The sequence below is a fragment of the Haliotis rufescens genome, unplaced genomic scaffold (assembly GCF_023055435.1).
Source record: "Haliotis rufescens isolate VD_foot unplaced genomic scaffold, xgHalRufe1.0.p SCAF_37, whole genome shotgun sequence".
Lineage (NCBI taxonomy): Eukaryota > Metazoa > Mollusca > Gastropoda > Lepetellida > Haliotidae > Haliotis > Haliotis rufescens.
The window spans coordinates 1575553-1600197 of NW_025964079.1; the positions used below are offsets into that span (position 1 = coordinate 1575553).

At 41.3% G+C, this 24645-nt stretch overlaps 1 protein-coding gene across 1 annotated transcript; it reads right to left on the reverse strand.

Annotated features, from left to right (window-relative positions):
• Positions 1-18078: 18078 nt before the first annotated feature.
• LOC124140421 lies at positions 18079-24292 on the reverse strand. Its single transcript, XM_046507967.2, has 4 exons — positions 24268-24292; positions 19635-19707; positions 18654-18816; positions 18079-18167 (listed from the first exon to the last, which is right to left on the reverse strand). Exons 2-4 carry the CDS (start codon positions 19693-19695, stop codon positions 18131-18133), a joined length of 261 nt encoding a protein of 86 aa, XP_046363923.1. The 5' UTR covers positions 19696-19707; positions 24268-24292; the 3' UTR covers positions 18079-18130.
• Positions 24293-24645: the final 353 nt, after the last annotated feature.

A 24645-nucleotide genomic window follows, 5' to 3' on the forward strand; every position in this document is an offset into this window, starting at 1 on the left:
ACTGTCCAAAAATACCAGTCCAAACCTTTTTAGCTTGTATAGCAGCTTGACTGACGTGAAAATGCCATGAAAGTTGATTTGTGAAATAAACACCAAGATATTTATAGGAAGATATGGTTTCCAAAATTTCTCCATTGTGAAATCATTTTTCAGTTGATGCTAGTTTTCCCCCATTTTTAAAGACTATAACTTTTGTTTTTTCTCTATCTACAACTAAGTTTGATTCTTTACAGAATGTTTCAAGTTCATTAATTTGCCTTTGCAAACCAATCACTGTCGTGGAGAAAGGTGTGACATCATCTGTGAACAGCAACAGAAATAATTCTGTAAGATCTGGATGTACCATGGGAGCAATTTTCTTATATTTGAGTAGCTAATTCATTAATGAAAAAGGAAAATAGAAACGGACTCATTATACAGCCTTGTCTTACACCTAAATCAATAGTAAAACTTTCTGACAGTTCGTTATTATTTCCCACGCAGGCTTTGACATTGATGTATATACTTCTCAAAAGATTACTCATTTTCAAGCTCATTCCGTGCGATTCTATCAGTGTCCATAGTTTTGTTCTTTCTACTCTGTCAAACGCCTTTGAAAAAATCAACGAAAAGTGCATAAAATTGTCCACCTCTTTTACTAAGACATTTCACTAGTAGACTCTGTAGTGTAAAAATATTATCGATGGTAGAATATCCCTGTCGAAACCCAGCTTGTGCTTCACTAATTTACCTCATTATATCTGCCCAATTCTGTAATCTTTTATTTACAATGTATATGAACAATTTACTAAAGACGCTTAAAAGTGTTATACCTCGGTAGTTATTGGTATTGTTAATATCACCATGTTTATGGATTGGGACAATTATGCCAACCGTCCATGATTCAGGGAAATTCCCGCTCTGTAGAATATGATTAAAAACTAGTGATAAATATGGTATTATGATATCTGCACTGTGTTTGAAGAATTCCGGTAGCATTTTGTCAATTCCTTGCGATTTATTTTTTTTCAAATTATCTATGCTATTCATTATTTCCTGAGAAGAAATTGGAGAATCTAAAATGTCAGTTACGACATCATCGGTTTCACGAATTCGGTCACACTCTGTAGTATGTACATGGTCCATATCCACATCATTACTATTTGATTCGAAAAGAGTTTTAAGGTGAGAAACCCATTCACCTGTTCTGATATCATTGCCTTGGAAAAAAAGTTTTCTTAATATTGACCAGAACTGGGTTGGGTCATCTATACTGTTTGCTGAGAGTATCCTTTGTTTTTGGAGGTAGTTATTTCGTTTTTGTCTACAAATGGCATTGTACTTATTTCTTGCTACATCATAAAGTTGTAATGAATCCCTGTCTTTAAGTTGTCTAAACCTATTTAGGTACTTACACCTCTGTCGTTTCAATTCTTCACATTCTCTATCAAACAACTTATTAACCCTTTCCGAGTAATTTGAACTTTGAACTTTTCTTTTCATTTCACAGGCAACTTTTGAGGTTGCCTCAACTATACCATCGATACTCAATTGACGGACACTTCTTCCTGTGACATGTTTAACACAGTCTGTACCTCATATGTGAGTAAATTTTCTCTTAAAGTTTCACAGTGCTGAACATCCCAAACAAACGTATAATCAGAAACGCTATCACTATGAGGATTATTGTTGCTACATGGGTGAGGATGAAGCGGCGTGTTCTGACGTTGACGTACACGTCGATTGAGTTCATCCCAGAGGTGTTCGACATCTGGACGGCCAGGGCAAGACGTTGATGTTGGTATTATGAAGGAAGTTTACCGTGACACGAGCTGTGTGCGGTTCAGCGTTGTCCTGTTGAAACAGCTCCCTCTGGCGGTCAATGATTGGAAGAAGGTGAGGTTGAAGAATTTGATTCATGTAGCAATTTGCTGTCAAATTTCCCTGAACCACAACAAAGTCAGATCTCGTGGACCTCCACCCCATGACACTACCGCCACCGAATTTGGCAAATTCATGTACACAATGTGGGGCAAAACGCTCATTTCGACGACGATGAACACGTTGTCTTCCATCTCGCAGGTGAAGAAGAAATCGTGATTCATCGCTAAAACCACACTCGTCTCAAGTTTCTCAAATTCCAAGGCTGTAAGGTATGACAGAAACGCAAGCGTCGCTGTCGATGGATCTGTTGCAAAACAGAGACGATAACTTGTCTTCTGGGTCGGATTCCAGCCTCGTGAAGATGGTTCCTGACAAGTCTGGTCCGATATCCTCCTCAAACCAGGGATGCGTCCTGCAGTCTCCGTAGCTGTGGCATTTCGATGACGTATAGTCTGGAAGTTAACTTAAGGTACCTACGTTTACTACAATATCTGAAAAACTATTTGACCTACTCCAGTCAAAGTTGGTATGAGATTATTAAACAGACATACATAACTGGATATTACATTTAAAGACAATCGGTGCATGAATAAAAAATCTGTCTATTTAGCTGTCACTATATTTCATCAACAACCAGACCTGTTCGTCACGGGTTGAACGAGCATTCATTGTAACAGCCATCTGCATAATGCTACCCCTGCGTCAAAGGGCCATATGACACAGTTGAACCAATCAACTCAACTCGAAAGGTTGCACGGGAATCACGCACGCACGAATACGGTGTTAGCATTAGATTTCTTGATGTCTCAGCGCAAGCATCTTTTCGCTGATGAGAAAGGTTTCGTTTGAATAGTATATTTGAATACTTTAAGGCTGAAAGTGAAAGACGTTCGCCCTTCTTTGACATTTCAAAGTACATAAAAACAACAATTCATGCGTTACAGCTTCCCAAACAAACCGTAGTTAAGATTTTGAACTCTCATAAAAACACATGCTCACCTGCACATCCCTTAGGGGGCATCTCAAAACAAGATAGGAAATTAGAGTTAGAATTCCTTTGATAAGAAAGTTGTTAGGGACGTGATTCGGCGGTTAACACGAGAAAATGAATTTATTTAACATGAAAACTAAAACAAATTCTCCTTACAGAGCATGACATGGACCATTTGTAAACTCCTTTCCAAATTTGGATATCAGTACAAAAAGACGAAAGGGTCGAAACTATCAATGTGTGATTGTCCTTCATGCAGGCGCCCACAGAGGTTTCCTCCCTGGGTGTGATCTAGTGTTCAGATCCAGATCTACAGAAGGCAGAGACTACCATACCGAGATGAATAGTCAGGTTTTCACTGCGTATGTTGAGGAGCAGCTCCTCTTAGCACTGCCTGATAAATCCTTGGTGGTTATGGACAATGCTCCCTATCACAGTTGCCGAGATCCTATTAACCGTTGTCCAACCTCAAATTCCACCAAAGGTGAGATATGTCAGTGGTTGGCACGCGAAAGCCAAAAAAACTTACTTCTACCAACTGGTTCTTCAGAACAAACCCCCGCCCTCTTATTTGATTGACAACATGTTGAGAGAACACAGTAACGAAGTGCTTAGACTTCCTCCTTACCATTGTGACTTGAACCCCATCGAACTAATGTGGGGTGATTTGAAAAATATGGTCGCACGGCAAAGTAAGACCTTCAAGCTTGCCGACGTCAAGCAGATTGTCTTGAAAGGGATGGGAGAAATTACAGATGTACGTTGGGCAAACTGTGTACAACATGTTATCAAAGTTGAGGAAGAGTATTGGAAACAAGACTGTATCCGACCAGATACTGTCCAGCCTGTTGTTGTTCATTTAGGTGACAGCACAGACTCCGAATCTGACGACGAGGGCATTTCGTGGGACCAGGAATAGTGCAATACATATACCCCTGTTTCACTACGACATGTAATAGCCCTAATAACCACGGATATGAGTTCTTACATATTCGTAATCTTTTCTTAAGAATCTTAAATATATCTTATTTGATTCCCAAACATTCTTGTAGTTCGTGGAATTCGTGAGAAAAAGATTGTTTATCAAAGAATTTGTAGGAATCGTCTACGAATTTCAGGTTCGTGCTTTGAAGTACATGTCGTAATCGGATCTTGTCCACTTTGTGCAATTCTTGGCTCAGAATTTGATTCTTTTTCACCCGAAACAGACCCGAAAGTCTCGAATCATCTACGAACATATTAAAATATTTTCTTCGAAACCATAAAGCAATGATTTGTCGAAATGAATAATTACGTATGATATATTACACCTAATAACATGATGCATGAAATACAATAACGTGGCAAGGAATGATACGCTCAAGTCAATAACACTGACCTGAAAAAGAATGCAAAAATAATTGGATAAATATTATTAGATAACTGCTTGAGACGCCCAACGCTAACACCGTATTCGTGCGTGCGTGATTCCCGTGCAACCTTTCCAGTTGAGTTGATTGGTTCGACTGTGTCATATGGCCCCTCTGACGCATGGGTAGCATTATGCAGATTGCTGTTAAATGAATGCTCGTTCAACCCGTGACGAACAGGTCTGGTTGTTGATGAAATATAGTGACAGCTAAATAGACAGATTTTTTATTCATGCACCGATTGTCTTTAAATGTAATATACAGTTATGTATGACTGTTTAATAATCTCATACTAACTTTGACTGGAGTAAGTCCAATAGTTTTTCAGATATTGTAGTAAACGTCGGTACCTTAAATTAACTTCCAGACTATAGGTGGAACAGTCGAATGTAGAGATCCTGTGCAGGGGTGGTAACTCTTGGTCGGCCGGTTCTCGGCCGGTCTGCAGTGGAAGTGAATTGTGTGTATCGGTCACAATGGCGGCAAATGGTGCTGTGGTGGACGTTGAAGTGGCGTGCAACAGAAGACTGCGATTCCCCTCTTTGGATATGCCCTAAGGCGATGTTCCGATCGGCAGCGCTGAGTCTCGGCATTTTCGAACTTGAAAAATGTTCACAATTGAATGACAAATTATTGGCTTATGCTTGCCTTTTGATAGCCTCTACCACGAGTTACGAATGCCATAACTTGCACGTGCATTTTTCTTTACAGTTTTCCTCCATGACAGTTTTGAACAAGTGTGAAAACAATGCCGTTTAAGACATTGCAAATGGGCAATGGGTGCGTTTTGACGCACCGTTTGTCGAATATCAGTCCACCAACTTTTTCCAATAACATATATCCAATTTTTATACCGGATTTTTTGTGTAGTTAGGTTCAATGAACTACATACTACCTGTGCCTTTCTTTTTTTGAAGGGTTTAAACCAGGCTCAATGACATTTAACATACAACTATTACAAGAAACTAATATCTCTTACAATTTGGGAAAATATTACTTATTTCCGAGTATCCACTACTTATTTTGAAGAGTTTAGTTTTAGTTGCATCTTTATCTTCAAAAGTTCAGGACTGTTTGTTACATATGGAAGTAAGTGCCATCTGAAGTTTACAGAGGATACAATATATACTTAAATTTTCGTTGTGTTCATTGTAATTCCTTCAGTAACTGATAAACAGAATTGGTCACGTTTTATGCATTCATTTCTCACTGAAGGAAGGTTCTTGTTGGTTTGTTGTTTAACGCCTCAGTCAGCAATATTCCAGCTATATGACGGCGGTCTGTAAATAATCGAGTCTGGACCAGACGATCCAGTGATTGACATCATGAGCATCGATCCAAGCAATTGGGATCGATGACATGCATCAACTAAGTCAGCAAGCCTGACCACCCGATCCCGTTAGTCGCCTCTTACGACAAGCATAGTCGCCTTTTATGGCAAGCATGGGTTGCTGAAGACCTATTCCACCCCGGATCTTCACGGGTCGTCTCGGTATAGATCTTTGCAACGGTAATAGGATCTATACCGAAACGTCGCCTTTACAGTAAATAAAGACGTTGTTATCCATAAGTTGTGTCTACTTTGACATGCACGCATGCATATTTATCGTCCAGACCACCCTTCAAGGCCGAAACGTCCAGGTTCGCTCGCCTGCGTCCATAAAGTTTATGTCTTCGGGTTTCATTTCTCCCCCTGCATTTTCCAACTGTTTCTCCCCTTTCTCAGGGAACCTATGTTTGAATCTGGCGGTAACTGGCCATGTCATTTGAAACAGCCACCTTCTGCCTGAAATAATTGTTCCGGTTCGTTGCAATCTGACAGTTCCAGCTCTTCTCGCCACTTGACTTGATTGACAGGTCCTATGAACTTTGTTTTCGCTACCCTCCGTTGATTGGCTACTGTCTTTGTAGGCGTGTCATGTCATATGCATAAATTAAACACCTGATCAATGTCACGCCACAATGTATCCCTACGCATGGAATGTTTATCAACCTCGCAATTTTTGTCTGCTTTGATTTAAATAATTGTTTTTGATAAAACTGTGGTAGCTGATAGATGTTTTCGTTTTCGAATTTAATTGCTTATATAATGAAATGGCTGATGGCGGTGGGTTTGGTTCTTGAGGTTGTTGAACTTGGCTGTGTGGGTATTTTTGAGGGCAGATACTACGTTGCAGTTGCTGTTGGTCTGGATGTTCTGAGGGTGGAGAAGGTGTTTTCTGTGTGAACCGATTGAAGGTAGTTCTGATGTTTTCTCATGGCATCTAGGGTGAAGGACTTGGTCTTGCGATGGCGCATTCGCTCTCTGACGTATTATAGTGATACTTTGTGTAAGATGATGCGTGCTGCTGGTGAGTTGACAGGGCCTCTTAGTTGTAGACCTTCAGGTATAAGTTTGTTGTCTCTACATCGCACCAGGAACCTAAGGTGGTTGGATAAGTGGGTATATAGTGAATCTTACCGGAGTGTCTTTTGATATCAAATATCAACGAGTGTTGATGTATTTGATATCAAAAGACACGAGGCTGAGATTTTATTTATCATCCAACATCATTCTTCCAACTTTTTCTGTTTGTAGCCAGAAATAAGCAGTGTCTTAAGTGTAAAAAATACTGCTAACAGCTTCAGTAGCAGAGCTATTGGTGATGTCATTTGATTATGATGTCATGGTAACAATGACGTCACAGTGGTAAGCAAAGCATTGTGATGCCATTTTATTGCAACGATATCTACAATGTAGATATCGCTTGATCTCACCCAAGCAATATCTCCTGTACGAGCCAGTTTTGGATGAAAAACCTCTTTTCAAGGTTGTCGAGTCTGTTGATGCTTGAGATTGCCGCGTCTCCATGAAGACGATGAATAACTTCATTTGGAAGTTAGAGTGCGAAGTGAGGATAAGACATATACATGAACATCCTCTTTATTACAATTATTTACCAAGACCTTCATGACCCACCAAGAAGGAGAAGCCTTGAAACATCCCTCTGCTGGTTCCGCAAAGTAGATGACACTATTGTCATACTACAAGGGGCACGGGTTGCCCATTCGTCTAAGGCGTCGCGATTCGCTGTGCAGAGAAGCGTCCCTTGGGCACGCCAGAAACCTATGATTGTGGGTTCGAATCCCGGCTCGCCCCGATTATGTTTCCTGGTTCGTCAGCACCATACCTGTGCTCGTCGATTTCACCGAAGTGGTAAACGTCTAAGACCTGCATCAATTCGGGCTTTCCTCCCACATTAAGCTGACACGCCGTGATATGACTGTAATACTGTTAAAAGCGGTGTTAAACCCAACTTTCTCACTCACTCATACTACATCCTAACAATGACCCCAGAACTATACTACACCACCTCCACTCCCAAACCCCGCGCTTGCAGTTCACCATGGAAGAAGAAACTAATCGCCAACAACATTTCCTTTATGAACTTGTACAGACAAATTACAATAAATTCAAGCCTAATGTAAACCGGAAACCTTTTCAACTTAATGAAATCTACCTCATACTTGTATATATACTTCTCGTCCATACTCTGTACTTCACATGTTTGATAACGGTGTTAGAACCTACACCGAAACATCACTCCTAATTGTGATAAAGAAGTGGTTCATCCATATACTTGTATCTTAGCCTCACATAGATATTTCCGACGATTTGAGATAATCCAATATAATAAAATAGCCAATTCCTCGCTACTGCTTTACCCACCAGGGCCCACTTGCACAAAGCGATCTTAGCGCTAAGATGATCGTAACTCCCATACTTTAACATAGGCTTACAATAGTCTTAGCGCTAAGATCGCTTTGTGCAAGTGGGCCCTGGAGTAGAGGTAAAGGAGACCAGTGGGACCAACTCATCTGTTTCATATTTAGAACTATGGGAAGGGACGCTGTGTGACAAACAACACTCCACAAGACTGTATGACAAGAGATATGACTTCAGCTTTCCAATAGTCAACTTCCCCTTTATGTCGAGCACATGTCTAGCAGCTCCAGCCCTTCGTGTCTACATTTCATAACTTTTGAGGCACAGTCCAGCATGCTCTATCCGCGAAGATGTCACAGAGCGTCATACGCCTCTTACTCAATATGTTATGATCAGTGTTACAACATTGAAGGCTTCAGTAAAGCTTTGAAAAATGACAAAAATGATGTCGTATTTCGACTGGAGCCATATGTTTCAATTCAACAATTGCCTTGCCTTTGTATGACTTTTTTGTGTGTTTGTGACGAGTGCCTCCGGTGGGGCAGGATATACTCACCTTTTCACACACACCAGATATCATTATTCTTCCCCGCCCTTAAGGCGGGGAAGTATACGGGAAACGTTAAATTTGTGGCATGTATGTCGACATGTTGGTTTATTTGAAATTTCAAGCCACGCATTTCCGGAAACAAAACAAACAAATCATGTGCGTCGAATGTTGATGCTATTCTTTTCCAGCAATAAGAGATACTTCAAAATCGTCTTTATGTTACAGTAGTTAATTGATGCATCTGACCGTTTCTGGTCATTAGCTGACATTATTAAACCATTCATGTGTAATCCGATGTCCTTTTTCCTCAAGGACTAATTTTCTGATTTCCACGGTGTATACAAAAGAAGAACTGTGCTCCGGAGATCGTAAATAACAGCATAATAAAAAATATGTTCTGAATATGCTTATTCATGAACAACGACGACATCTCAATTTAAATGTAATATGGCTGAATTCCATATTCTACATACCACACTTTTGATTGTTTGGATGCTCATGTTCACTGGAAATATTTGGAATAGTTATATTCCGTATTTTGAATTAGCCCAGTCCCACGTGTGTGTTTTTTAATCAGTGCACCGCACATAACCACATGTGAAACGTTTGGTAGCAAAGTCAAAGCAAAATCGGAGTTGTGTGTCAGCGAATATGCATCAAGGCTGTAGTATTTTAATTTTCAACCGTTTAATGGAATTCAATGTACAGCCGTAGCTCTAGTCATTCATATATTTTGTGTCCCATGGCTCAAATCTATTTGCGTCTGTACCGTGTTCCACTGACCTCGATAATCTGTTGGTTGAAGGCACAGCTCTCTGCAGCCACAAAGTTAACACCGAAGGCTATGAGGAGTATTTAGGTCTTTATCAGTCCCCAGCAGCCACTGCCTAAAGCGATATTGTCTACATAACAGATCAGTTTTATGGCTCCGTCACAGGTGCTCCAAATATTGAAGCAGGGAAAACAAATTTCATAGAATCATTTCAAAAAGCAATATTGATATCCCCGTCACTTTTGGTAACTTTTAATGATGTCTCCATTGCAATTTTTACGGATTTCGATTCGTATGCATTATTTGACTGTCATCAGCGGAATGGTCTTGGTCAGATTGATCCGAATGGACAAGCGGTTTTACTTCTGTTTAGTAGTATGGATGAATTGTCATGTTACATCTTAACAGTATATATATATCAGGCTACTATGCTTGTCGTAAGAGGCGTCGATCCCAATTGCATGGATCGATGCTCATGATATTAGGCACTGGATTGTCTGGTCCAGACTCGATTATTTACAGACCGCCGTCATATAGCTGGGATATTGCTGAGTGCGGCGTCAAACGACAAACCAATCAATCATCATCATATGAACTCAAACCAGTCATTGTTACAAGTTAAGCACATTCCACAACAGTTACTGACACTGGATAAAAGACAGTATATAGAAAAAAACCAAGTAACTCAACTCATCATTATCACAATTACTATTCTTTGAAAGAAAGAAATACACAAAAAAACTGACCAAAAAACGTAAAACAAGGGACGAGGAATCTCCGTTATTGATTAGTCCCGGTATTGAAATGTTCTCCAACTACGTGATAATATTTTGAGTATGTGCATCTGTGGTTGTGACAAAAAGACCTTATCTAGTATGACTTTTTTTGCCATATGGAGCCCTTAGTATTTTCATTTACATTATTATAACCAAATGCTAAGTGTAAAAAGAATGTGATCTATTTTTTGAGTATGTGCATCTGCCAATGTTGTTGGCAGTTTTGATACTATTTCCACATGTTTACATTTGTGCCAGAAATTGCTTCCATTTCCTTCGATCTACTTTTTAAATAAAGACCCAGGTAAGAATAGGTCTTCAGCAACCTATGCTTGCCGTAAGAGGCGACGAACAGGATTGGGTAGTCAGGCTCGCCGATTTGGTCGATGCATAACATCATATTCCAATTGCGTAGTTCGATGCTCTTGGTGTCAATCACTGGATGATCTGGTCCAGACTGGATTATTTACAGACCTCCGTCATATGGCTGGAATAATGCTGAGTGCGGCGTTAAACAAGAAACTATTTTTAAATAGACCTACCCTATGCAAATGTATCAACTGTATTGCCCAATACTCAAAATAAATAATATTTGTTTCCACAACAGCGTTGTGTTATTTGTGGTTAATATAATTATGCTCCGCCTTTCAGTTACATCATAATTATGCGTTTGTGAGGCATCACATATGGCGGGGAACTTTGATGCTCTGCATCAATGTTTTCTTGTTTGTTATAGTTATCCGTAAGCACAGGCTCATGATAAAGTTGGAATCGTACAATGAAGTCTTATGTTTGTTCGTATGTTTTTTTTGGTTTTGGTTTTGTGGGACTTTTCTACCTGTTTCCAACACTGTTTTCTGGATCCATGAACGGAACATGAGCTGCTCTCAACCCAATCGACAAGACAATCGACAAGACAATCGACAATTCGGGAGTGCACAGATATATATGATAAGGCCTCTTAATAATAGTTGCGAGGGCACGAGTGTTCCAGTCGTCTAAGGCGCCGCGATTCTCTGTGAAGATTTGCTTCCCTTGGAAACGCCAGAAACCTATGATTGTGAGTTCGAATTCCGGTTCGCCCCGATTATGTTTCTAGGTTTGTCAGCACCATACTCTTGCTCCATGATTTCACCGAAGTGGTAAACGTCTCAGACCTGCATCACTTCGGGCTTTCCTCCCACATTAAGCTGACACGCCGCGATATAACTGGAATACTATAAAAAGCGGCTAAAACCCAGATCACTCACCAATAGTAGTTGCTGCCACATATTTTATACATTGTATTGTCTCCTGTGATTGTTACCTCAATCCTGTTACAATATAATATGTCAATTAGTCAGTGATCTTGTGTTGTTGTGATAATCTTATTTACTGATTTCACAATTTACTTTTGTATGAACCGACTTCTGTGTTAACCTTCGCGTTTCAACTTTGAAATCACCACGTGATACAATTCTAGTGAGATTATAACTGATAGGGCATTTTCTTCTTGGTGACCCATGAAGATCCGGGGTAGAATAGGTCTTCAGCAACCCATGCTTGCCGTAAATGGTGACTATACTTGTCGGTAGAGGCGACTAACGAGATCGGGTGGTCAGGCACGCTGACTTGTTTGATACATGTCATCGTATCCCAATTGCTTGGATCGATGCTCATGATCTCAATCACTGGATTGTCTGGCCTAGACTCGATTATTTACAGACCGCTGTCAGAGAGCTGTAATAATGCTGAGTGCGGCGTTAAACAACAAACAAACAAACAAACAAACACAATTCTTTTTGGTTGTATCATGTTGTTCGGTCAGTTCAGTGGATGTGTACCTTGGTGCTCGTGAACGACTGGTTCCATTGAGAATCGAACACATGGTTTGGCGGTCATGTATTAAAAGAAAACGGTATGTTTCGGAATTGACGTCACACAGAATTGCGATACGTGCGGGCTTGATAGACCCATGATAAGTACATAAAACTTTGTAATCAAATGACACTTGTGTCTTGTATAACAACCTGCTCACAGGAGTGGCATTGAGGTCATAGACTAGACCCCATATCTTATCTGTCTGCTTCTGTCTACAATGGCCGCCGATTTGGATGTTCTTAGACGGTTAACTATTTCTTAGACATCAAAAGCTAATGCATTATTGAGCCTTGTTGGGATTCCAGGTTAGAATGGCTTCGATGTATCATATGCTGCGAGTAAGCAACTTAATGGATCGAATTGTCAATCTTGGTGACTTGTTTGATAATTATCATGTCAACTCACTCACCCATTTTATCAGTTTTTACTTTGCCGGCAGGTATTGTTCTCATAAAAATCTCCACACCGAGATAATGACTTGAACAATAGGATTACGTAAGTGACTATAGTTAGCTTCAAAGTCTCGTGGGGGGCACGGGTGGCCCAGTCGTCTAAGGCGCCGCGATTCGCTGTGCAGAGTTGCGTCCCTTGGCCACGCCAGAAACCTATGATTGTGGGTTCAAATCCCGGTTCGCCCCGATTATGTTTCTAGGTTTGTCAGCACCATACCCGTGCTCGTGGGTTTCACCGAATCGGTAAACTTCTGAGATCTGCATCACTCCGGGCTTTCCTCCCACATTAAGCTGACACGCCGCGATATAACTGGAATACTGTTAAAAGCGGCGTTAAACAAAACTCACTCACTCACTCACTCAGAGTCTCGTGTATACTGCTGCATGCATAGTGTTTGTTTGTTGTTCAACGCCGCACTCAACAATATTACAGCTATATGACGTCGGTCTGTAAATAATCGAGTCTGGACCAGACAATCTAGTGATTGACCTCATAAACATCGATCTACGCAACTGGGATACGATGACAACCATCAACCAAGTCAGAGAGCCTAACCACTCGATCACGTTTGTGTAAGTACAAGCATAGTCGCCTGTTACGCCAAGCATGTGTTGCTGAAGAGCTATTCTAACCCGAATTTTCACGGGTCGCGTGCATAGTGAACGCAATTCTCTATACAAATTCTAACTGTAACATAAATAAAGGGTATTTATGAAGAAACAGTTCACAGCCATTGTGTTGACACCTTTAAACAGCGCAGGCCCCCGGATCATTCATGTATGTGGTGCTATCGCAAATTATCTCTGTTTTGAAGATTTTGACTAGCCTTTGTTCGGTCTTGGTTCGTGCATGAAGATTCAGAGTGAGTGAGTGAGTTGGGTTTAACGCCGCTTTTAACATTATTTCAGTTAATGCGTGTCAGCTTAATGTGGGAGGAAAGCCCGAAGTGATGCAGGTCTCAGACGTTTACCACTTCGGTGAAACCCACGAGCACGGGTATGGTGCTGACAAACCTAGAAACATAATCGGGGCGAACCGGGATTCGAACCCACAATCATAGGTTTCTGGCGTGTCCAAGGGACGCAACTCTGCACAGCGAATCGCGGCGCCTTAGACGACTGGGCAACCCGTGCCCCCCAATCAGTTGGAACATTACGTCTTTAGCTTTCTTATTTTGGCGAATTTGTTTTCTTATTGCGGAGCGTATTTCATTCTCGATCCACTGTGTATCCTTTGATCGTATGGAAGAATATTATTCGCAATATGTTTGACACGAGCATGTTTAAATCGAGATGTTAGTTCGTCGGTGTATTCAGATATTAAATGTTTGATTTACTCGATTAAATATATCTATGTTAAAATCTCCTGTATTTACAGTGTACATATTCATATCAACTACTTTTCTATTGATTGATCAATTATTTCCCAGTGCGCTTCACTCTTATCTGCACGCTAAACAGTAACGATTAAATAATCACGAGTTTTGCACTAAACATGTACCCATATCGCCTCTAGCCCAACTATAAGAAGCTGATCCATATGTTTGACATACATTTAATCTCTTACGTATGTGGCCAATCCCACGAGTTGACCTGTCTTTTCTAAATGGAGCCTGGAAACGAGGAATATTAATCTCGCTGCCAGTACACACGTGTGTAGCCATGTTTCAGATATGCAGATTATATCACCATGTCCAAGTACAGTTTCAAGGATACCTGGTTTGCTTTTAATACTACGAAGGCTTAGGTGCATAATCTTTAAGTCTGTTCTTATTAAGCGTCCGGGGTTAAGATGATCATATCCAATACCGAGGAGCAGTTTTTAAAGGAAAATTGAAACTAAAGGCTAAAAAATATGTAAAATTTATGTTTGGTTGATGTTTAGTACGAAAATAAACATAACTCTAACGTCTACCTCTACACAACACTAACGTCTACCTCTACACAACAGCGACGTCAACCTCTACACAACACTAACGCTTACCTCCACATAACACTGACCGCCTCCGTGGTCCAGTGGCAGAGCGTCCGCCCGGAGAGCGGAAGGTCCGGGGTTCGATCCTCGGCCGCGTCATACAAAAAGACGTCAAAAGATGGTTTACCTCTACATAACACTGGCGTTTACCTCAACATAACACTGACTTGTCTACATAACACTGACGTTTACCTCTACATAACACTGACTTGTCTTCATAACACTGGCGTTTACCTCAACATGCATAACACTGACTTGTCTACATAACACTGGCGTTTACCTCAACATAACACTGACGTTTACCTCTACATAACACTGACGTTTACCTCTACATAACACTGACGTTTACCTCTACATAACACTGACTTGTCTACATAACACTGGCGTTTACCTCAACATAACACTGACTTGTCTACATAACACTGACGTTTACCTCTACATAACACTGGCGTTTACCTCTACATAACACTGACGTTTACCTCTACATAACACTGACTTGTCTACATAACACTGGCGTTTACCTCAACATAACACTGACTTGTCTACATAACACTGGTGTTTACCTCCACATAACACTGATGTTTACCTCCACATAACACTGACGTTTACCTCCACATAACACTGACGTTTACCTCTACATAACACTGACGTTTACCTCTACATAACACTGACGTTTACCTCTACATTACACTGACGTTTACCTCCACATAACACTGACGTTTACATCCACATAACACTGACATGTCTGCATAACTTTGACGTTTACCTCCACATAACACTGACGTTTACCTCTACATAACACTGACGTTTACCTCTACATAACACTGACGTTTACATCCACATAACACTGACATGTCTGCATAACTTTGACGTTTACCTCTACATAACACTGACTTTTACCTCTACATAACACTGACGTTTACCTCTACATAACACTGACGTTTACCTCTACACAACACTGACTTTTACCTCTACATAACACTGACGTTTACCTCTACATAACACTGACGTTTACCTCTACACAACACTGACTTTTACCTCTACATAACACTGACGTTTACCTCTACATTACACTGACGTTTACCTCTACATAACACTGACGTTTACCTCTACATTACACTGACGTTTACCTCTACATAACACTGACGTTTACCTCTACATAACACTGACGTTTACATCCACATAACACTGACATGTCTGCATAACTTTGACGTTTACCTCTACACAACACGGATTATTTTGAACATATGTTCCCTTGTTATTTTTCAGTGAAAAAGTGGACATGCCCTTGCATGCGTACACCACCGGTTGTGCAGGCTACTCTCACCTTTTCCCGAAAACCTTGTACAATAACTATATGATAGTGATTCATAAGCACATACTTATGAAAAATTCGGAATCGTACAATGTATTCTGATTTAGTTGATAGATTGTTTGTGATCATGGAAATGGTTTTGTCGCCTTTATTTACAGGGAATATGCTGAATCAGGGAACACATATAATCCCTGAATGTCATGATAATTTTCTTTTGATTCATATCAACATAACACATTTTCATCTGAAAGAATATTCTTGTGTTGTCTGCATTTCATGAACCAGAATTGTACCACTGTGAATATAAAAAAAATATGTTAATGGCTTTCCTTAACAACTGTTTTATAAATGCTGACTATTGGAAAGATGAAGTCATCCCTTTGTCAAATAGTCTTGTAGAGAGTTGTTTGTCACTCTGAATCTTTATGCATAGATCTCACTGTTCTCTTTTATTTCTATTTCAGGTTGGTAAATCAGTGGAAGGGAATTGGCTATTTCATTGTTATTGAATGATAACAATAATCGATATACTTGGGCTTAAAAATGTCTTGGCCAGATTACTTTGTTTTGACTATGCCAATCCGAGCAGAATTCTGATTTATTTGCCTAAAGAAAAACAGATCCACAAGAAGGGGAGCGCAGACAGACAGACAGACAGACAGACAGACAGACAGACAGACAACATCTAAATCTAAAATAGGATGTTCTCAAATGTTGAGGAAGGTCAACTACCTTAAAGTATTTTTAGAAGGGATTTAAACTGAATTATAGTAAAAACACTTCTGATCTACATGTGAGGATGCTTTTTCCTGACTAATCCAGGCAACAGAATAATATAATGTTTTTATTTACGTTGCCCCTGTATTATGGCCAACATCATCCAAAGATTTTAACATAACATTGTTTTTGTAACTTATGGTTTGCAAAATGTAATGATCTGCACCTATACCTAATTGTCTTTGTCACATATACAATTTGGAAAGGCACTCTTCCATATTCCCTCAGAACCATACCATGACAAGTTGATCTACCAACCGAGATTTACAAAATGTTATATTTTTGTTTATTTGTTTGTTTAACGCCGCACTCAGCAATATTCCAGCTATATGACTTTAACTGTTATATGTACAGATTCAATAGTATGACAATATGAGGTGCCCGATATTTCAGAACCATAACATGGAATAGGTGTTATTATACAACCAAATATCTTCAATAGATCTGGACAACTGATATTACCAAGTGTCTTTCGGTAACTATCAGCAGAGTCCCTACGAACCACCACTGTATCTGGGTCACTGTGAATCACCACTGTATCTGGGGCACCATGAACCACACTGTATCTGCATGCTGGGTGATGCGCGCGCATCCAAGATGGCGTCACGTCCGTTTCCGGGAGGGCGTGCGCATGCCTTCAAGATGGCGTCACGTCCGTTTCCGGGGAGGCGTGCGCCTCCAAGAGGGCGACAAATCTGGTTCCGGGGAGGAGGTGGACATAAGAAGAGCTCGTAAAATGAAAAATGAAAAAAGGAACAGAAGCGCACGTAAAATCCTCCACTTTCATTTTTAAAAAAAAAAGTGGTGGTGGAGGTGGTGGTGGAGGAGGTGGTGGTGGAGGTGTTTGTGACGCCATCTTGAAGGCATGCGCACGCCCTGGCGGAAACGGACGTGACGCCATCTTGGATGCGCCCGCATCACCAAGCATTCCCCTCTTTGCCAATCCCAGTTGGCGGCACTTCCGGTAGGGGAGATAACTCCTGCCTGCTTGGTTATCAGGGTACGGCCCTTAACTACTTACCACTTTATCTGGGGCACCATGAACTTGAACCAACCACTGCATCTGTACTTTAGTGCTATAATACCCTGTCGCATGTGCATGCTCTATGAACGGCACCACTGGGTACAATAACTACATCGGTGGAGAGATTTGTGAAATGGGTGTTACGAACCATGCTTATGCAGTAAGAGGTGAGGTGAAATGGGGTTTAACGTCGCGTCCAAGATTATTGCACTTATATAGCGACGTGCATGCACGTGTATGTATGTGGCTGCTTGTACTAGACCGGACTAATGCCGATTTATAGTGCTAGCTCACTGAGATACCATGCCGCAGTTTAACATGAATACCCCACTCAGACACAGTATACTGACTCCGAGCCGACAAGTCCTGGTTTTAGCCCATTAATGCCGAGCGTCAGACAGGGTAATAACAAGTACCATCTTTTAACGTCTTTTGGTATGACGCGGCCGGGGATCGAACTCCGGACCTTCCGCTCTCCGGGCGGACGCTCTACCACTAGTCCACGGAGGCGGTCTTATGCAGTAAGAGCATTACCATGGATGTCGTTTACACCTACTCACGACAATATATCTTTTTGTTAAGAACAAAAAAAACCATAAACGCAAACATAGTTTTTTTACAGTTTTATTAGTGTGACAATGTTGGAACCGGTGCCCAGGTCTAGGCGATGTGGAAGTGGCTGACGAGGGACTGGAAGCTGGAAGCAAGAACACATTTTTTGCAGGTCTACAAATGATATTCATTCTATTTTAGATGCGTTGCTTAGCCTTACGGTGTATCATCTTTAGTAATGGATGCTGGTTTAACGTCTTTCAAATAGAAGCAGGTCAGCTTAAAGTGAAAGGATAGCATACAGTTAATGATGTGGGAGACGCTTGTCATTATAGTGCAAATTTCTGCTACATGACTCATTCACTCACTCATTATATGACAAGATTATTCAAAAGACTGACGAACAGGTGAAGCGTCAAAGCGTTATGGGGTGAAACGAAAATAAACAAAATGTGTAAACAATGTCGGCTTCAAAACATACAAAAATCTCTTCTACCTTTTTCTTATTTACAATACGTCTTTTTCCGGACACTGAGCATATCAAGTGACACTTTTTTGGTATGTGTAAAATAAAAAAAATAAAAATTCGGCATATTTTTTATTAATTTTTTAATTTTAAAAACATCCTTACGATCTGCAGACGAGGTCACAACCACTGGATAGGAGAGCGTTGTTGTGCAGGATGGTGGCGCACTCACTCTCACAAGCAGCCTCGGTGGCGTCAGATCCGATGGTGTCAGCGATCTTCTGGACAACACCCTTCAGCTCACTGACATCGAAGATGTGTGCAAACTCTGGTTTGAGAAAATAACAGAAACGAAATTCAATACAGGTTATCATGCATGACGAATCTATACGATAAATCATTGGGGTATAATAATTATATAATATCCAGTATGTGTTTAGCTTGTGTCATGAGGAGGACTTTCCTTTGCCATGAGTTCGATTCTTGTCAATGGTTGAGGTTTGTGTTCGAGTTACATTTTTGTACACACATGTCAATAGAAATAGGTATCCAAGTTGTTGCTGGACACACCTTTTGAAATACACACAGGAAGTATACATCAGAGTGAGTGAGTGAGTGTGGTTTTAAGCCGTTCTGTAATATTCCAGCAACATCACTGCATGACAACATGACAACAGAAATGGGCATGTTTAATCCATATTTGGAGTCGAACCCTAGGCGGCGTGACTTGTCAACACGTTTCCCATTAGGCTACGCCATCACAGGTAGGTATGAGAAAATAAAGACGACACTCTTAATATCTCGGCTTCATTGAAACAAAATTGAGACGGTAAGAGATGGTACTTGTTGTTACCCTGTCTGGCGCTCGGCATTAAGGGGCTAAAGCAAGGACTTGTCAGCTCGGAGTCAGTATACTGTGTCTGAGTGGGGTATTCATGTTAAAACTACGGCATGGTATCACAGTGGGCTAAACACTATAAAATCGGCATCAGTCCGGACTAGTATAAGCAGTCACACACACACACGTGCATGCACGTCGCTGTATAAGTGAAATAATCTTGGACGCCAAGTTAGACCCCATTTCCCGACACCTCCTCTGAAGCAAAATTGGCGGTAGATAAATGCATCAGTCACTAAAACACTCACGGTCAATGAAGCTGCAGTACACAAGGGGTAGGAGGACAAGGGCGACGACAAAGATCTTCATGACTGCAGATTTCTGGAATAAATTTCATAGAGTCAGATCAAGGGTGAGTGACTGATTAGGGATGTTTGCACGGGAATGGTGTTGACCAATGAAACGTCATAATCGTTCAATCATCGGATCCCGATTCGCGTAAGGGGCTGAAATCTGCACGGCAATTTTGCGGCGTCTTTGGATGCCATCGGTTACTACATTACGATCAACTGTGTAATGTAATCGGACACACACACACACACGCACAGGTACACACGAGCACAGACACACACAGGCACACACACGCACAGACACACACGCACAGACATACACAAGCACAGACACACACACGCATACAAACACACAGACACACACGCACAGTCACAGACACACACACGCACATGCACACACATGCACACACACATACGCACAGACACACACACGCACAGACACAAGCACAAACACGCACAGGCACACACACACAGGCACACACACGCACAGACACACATGCACAGACACACACACGCACAGACACACATACGCACAGACACACACACGCACAGACACACACACGCACGCACAAATTCACACACGCACAGGCACACGCACAGACACACACACGCACAGGCACATAAACGCACAAACACGCACACACGGGCACACACACGCACTTACACGCACAGGCACACACACGCACAGACATACAAACGCGCGCACGCACACACACACACACACACACACACACACACACACACACACACACACACACACACACACACACACACACACGTTTTGAATCAAAATACACGAAACCCTGCAGAAATGCTTTATCCGCCTAACACGCTGCAAGTGGCAAAAGGTAACTGACTACAGGGGCACATCCATGGTTTTCGTACCTACTCTTCCTTAATACGAGGGGCGTTCAGTAAGTTTTGCATTTGTGTTTACACAAACAATGTCAACTTGTGGCAGGTGTGACACTAGTCATAACATCAGGTTGACACGTGGCATAACAAGTACCAGACACAACAATAAGTTAGATGTGATGGCTTCATTCACCTAAGGGTGGTCACAAACATGGATTCTCTCAAACATGAACAACGCGCTGTAATAAATGTTCCTCACCAAGGAGGGATGCAAAGCAAAAGAAATCCATGATCGCGTGTGGCCGCCATATGTAAATGTGGATTCGAACAGTTAAATCACCCACCCTACAGCCCAGACTTAGCCCCCAGTGACTATTTCCTACTCCGGCATATGAAATCTGCCCTACGTGGAAGACGCTTCCAGGATGACGAGGACATAAAGGCTGCCACAGAGGCGTGGTTAGAGGGCCAATCTGCGGATTTCTATAAAAGTGATATTAAAAGCTTGAAGGACAAATGGATGAGTGTATTGAGGTGAATGGAGAATATATTGAAAAATACAAGTGCAAAAGATATTCTGCGACTTGGTCTTATATTGAAGTTACAAAACTTATTGAACGCCCCTAGTATCTACAACCTTTTCTGATAGGAAGGGGATCTCTGCACCGGTTGTCAGGTTGCACGTGTGTGTGTTGCTTTTCAGGGGTTAAAAATGCAAACATTAAGAAAAAATACAATTTTATGAAAAAGCTTCATAAAATTTTAATTGTGGATATGTTAACGAACACATTATGTCTCATACAAAGGTATCACGCCAGGGGTTCTGGATAACTGTGGTTCTGTTGAAGTTGCTCTGTCACTCAATATGAACAAAATTGGATAGAACTCCATTTATTTTCACTTTCATGGATCAAGAAAAACAACAACAGTAAAAATGCATTATTTCTTGCTGAGTCACAAACACGGTGCAAAAGAACCTAGGTTAGGCCAGAATACCTATGTCTGAGACATGCTTTATTTCTTTAGCTGCCCACAATTAAACATTTGTACCCATTTTCAAAGAATTATGATTCATTTTTTAGGTTTTGCATTTTTACCCCCATAAGTTTGTTTGTTAATGTTGTTTAACTCCTTACTCGGCACTATTCCATCTATATGGCGTCGGTCTTTAAATAATCGAGTCTGGACCATACAATCCAGTGATTGATACCGTGAGAATCGATCTACGTAATTGGGATTCGATGACATGCATCAACCAAGTCAGCGACCCTGACCACCCGATCCCGTTAGTCGCCTCTTACGACAAGCATAGTCGCCTTTTACGGCAAGCATGGGTTGCTGAAGACCTATTCTATCCCGGAGCTTCACGGTCCCATAAAGGGATGGTACACACTTGCTTCCTGACCACCGGTCAGAAATTGTGCGCAGAGACCTGCGCCAGGTAGGTATATTGTAAAAAATGGAAACGAAAGCATTTTTGCTGCTGCTGTCAACCCGACTATACCACGTATGTCGTCCCTACGTTCAGCACAATGCAAGTGTTGGTGTTGCTGTTTACAGAGTTAAGGGAGGTAACTTTGACTCTGGTCCAGTACGTAGTCATCTTCCCGAGGCAAGGGCGTTAGCTGAGTCCATTTTCCCCTCTTGCTGAACTAGGCTGGAATTCCGGAGTAAACCTTTTGGCTGGAGTAACGAATCTATGCATAGTGCAATTAAAATCGAGAAACTTGACACTTGTTCGCAAACAATATTGATTTAAACGAGCAGATTTCGGTTGACTGTAGGATTTGCGAATCATGTATACGGCCGCCAACTGGGCGTCGACAGATATGTTGCAAATCTTTTCATGTTTTTAATCAAGTATGCTCAAGTGATTTGATGCACTTCGCAAGGTAGGACCCGTTTTATTTCAAAATAGACCTTTAATAACGATTAAATCGTTTCCACGGTCTTGACAGGGCGCCACCATTTTATTTGAAGCAAATACAAGTGATTGGTCAGTTAGAGGGACATAGAAGGGGCATAACTCGTAAAAGCCATTGGTGGCGCTACGATCGAGCCTTGAAATTCCAGCCTAGTTCGGCGAGGGCGAAAATTGGACTTTAACGCCCTTGCCTCGGGAAGATGGTACGTAGTCACTGTTATAAATATTATGGTGCAAAAATTATCAAATGAACCTTGTCAGACGAACACTGCCATTTTAAATGTTGCCGATATCCAATACATATCAACGCACATGTACAAAGTGTTGGGTTCTCGTGTGAAATGGTATCAATACATGAATACCGCAACAGCTCACCCCTCACCCTCAACTCGTTACTTTATTTGCACGATATTGGGTATAAAAATTGGGCTTCAAATATTAGATACCTGCTACTTTCTCTTAGTTTGGGTATTGTTTGTATGTCTTAAAAGGTTGGAGACACAAAATGTTTCATAAGACTTAGTGTGTTGAAGAATCAAAATCGGATATCTACTTTTGTCTATATAAATTTAATTAAACAATGTTTAAATTATGTATTTTGTTACTACCACACTTGTAGATTGGACCGCATCCGTGGTCTAGTGGTAGTGCGTCCGCCAGGAGACCGAAAGGTCCGGGGTTCGATCCCCGACCGCGTCATACCAAAAGACGTTAAAAGATGGTACTTGTTGTTACCCTGTCTGGCGCTCGGCATTTAGGGGCTCAAACAAGGACTGGTCGGCTCGGAGTCAGTATACTGTGTCTGAGTGGGGTATTCATGTTAAACTGCCGCATGGTATCTCAGTGAGCTAGCACTATAAATCAGTCCGGACTAGTACAAGCAGCCACACACAAACACGCACACGTACATGCACGTCGTTATATAAGTGCAATAATCTTGGACGCGTCGTTAAACCCCATTTCACCTCACCTCACCTCACTTGTAGATTGGTATTTGTTTATATGGGCCTTGGGCCTTCATACTGTATAAAGTATTGCTTGCTTGCTTGATTGAACTGAGGTTATGAGGACCGGTCGTTGTGGCGGAAGACGTAAGAATGACGGTCGCCTCTACGAACCCGTTGGCGTTTTGTACCCATGAAGATCCGAGGTTGAATAGGTCTTCAGCAACCCATGCTTGCCGTAAAAGGCGACTGACTATGCTTCTCGTAAGAGGCGACTAACGGGATCGGGTGATCAGGCTCGCTGACTTGGTTGATGCATGTCACCGTATCCAAATTGCGTAGATCGATGCTAATGATGTCAGTCACTGGATTGTCTGGTCCAGACTCGATTATTTACAGACCGACGTCATATATACAATGTAGGATGAATAATGCTGAGTGCGGCGTTAAACAACAAACAAACAAACGTTGCCGTTATGCATTTACTATATGAAATCTTTATTCAAGGTTAACTTTCGATAAAATATAGTATTATGCAATTGGACTGAGTGAGTTGGGTTTTTCCTCACTATGAACACTATTCCAGTTCTATCACTTAACATTTTTTTTGTAATGCGCTGTAGATCCCTAAGGATCACAAAAGCTTATCCACTAGTCACAGAAGAGACATGTATCATGCAATTGAGTAATATGTACTATGAGTGAGTGAGTGAGTTTGGCTTTACGCCGCTTTTAGCAATATTCCAGCAAAATCACTGCGGGGGACACCAGATATGGGCTTCACACATTGTACCTATGTTATGCACTATGAACGAATGAAAGGATTCGGTAACAGCAACAAAATAAATATTTGTCCAGACAAACTTACCTATTGAAGAGAAGAGACAGATTACGACACTTGTGGCTATATATATACATTACTCCTTTGAGATAGCGTAACCTATCCTGAAAGTAAAGAATCATTTAGCTCTAACATATTGTGTGAAAATTAACAAATGTCGACACTGTGGAGTGTTATCTATGCATATTTGTTTTAAATAGCAACCTAAACTTAAGGTTGTGGATGACACGGCAATGTTACACTGGTTATATAAAGGCACATTTTACACTGTGGCATGAGAGGCTGGGCTTAACGACGCGTTGCTTCCAATATTATTGCACTTGCGTCTCTCTCTCTCTCTCTCTCTCTCTCTCTCTCTCTCTCTCACTCTCTGTGTCTCTCTGTGTCTCTCTGTGTCTCTGTATG

What these genes read in the sequence shown, in the direction of transcription:
- LOC124140421 (XM_046507967.2), bottom strand. Translation starts at nt 19,695, where the DNA reads ATGAAGATCTTTGTCGTCGCCCTTGTCCTCCTACCCCTTGTGTACTGC. An exon ending in GTACTGCAGCTTCATTGACC is followed by an intron (nt 18,817 to 19,634) that starts GTGAGTGTTTTA and finishes TTCTCAAACCAG; the next exon opens with AGTTTGCACACATCTTCGAT. An exon ending in TGTGACCTCGTCTGCAGATC is followed by an intron (nt 18,168 to 18,653) that starts GTAAGGATGTTT and finishes TCTTGCTTCCAG; the next exon opens with CTTCCAGTCCCTCGTCAGCC.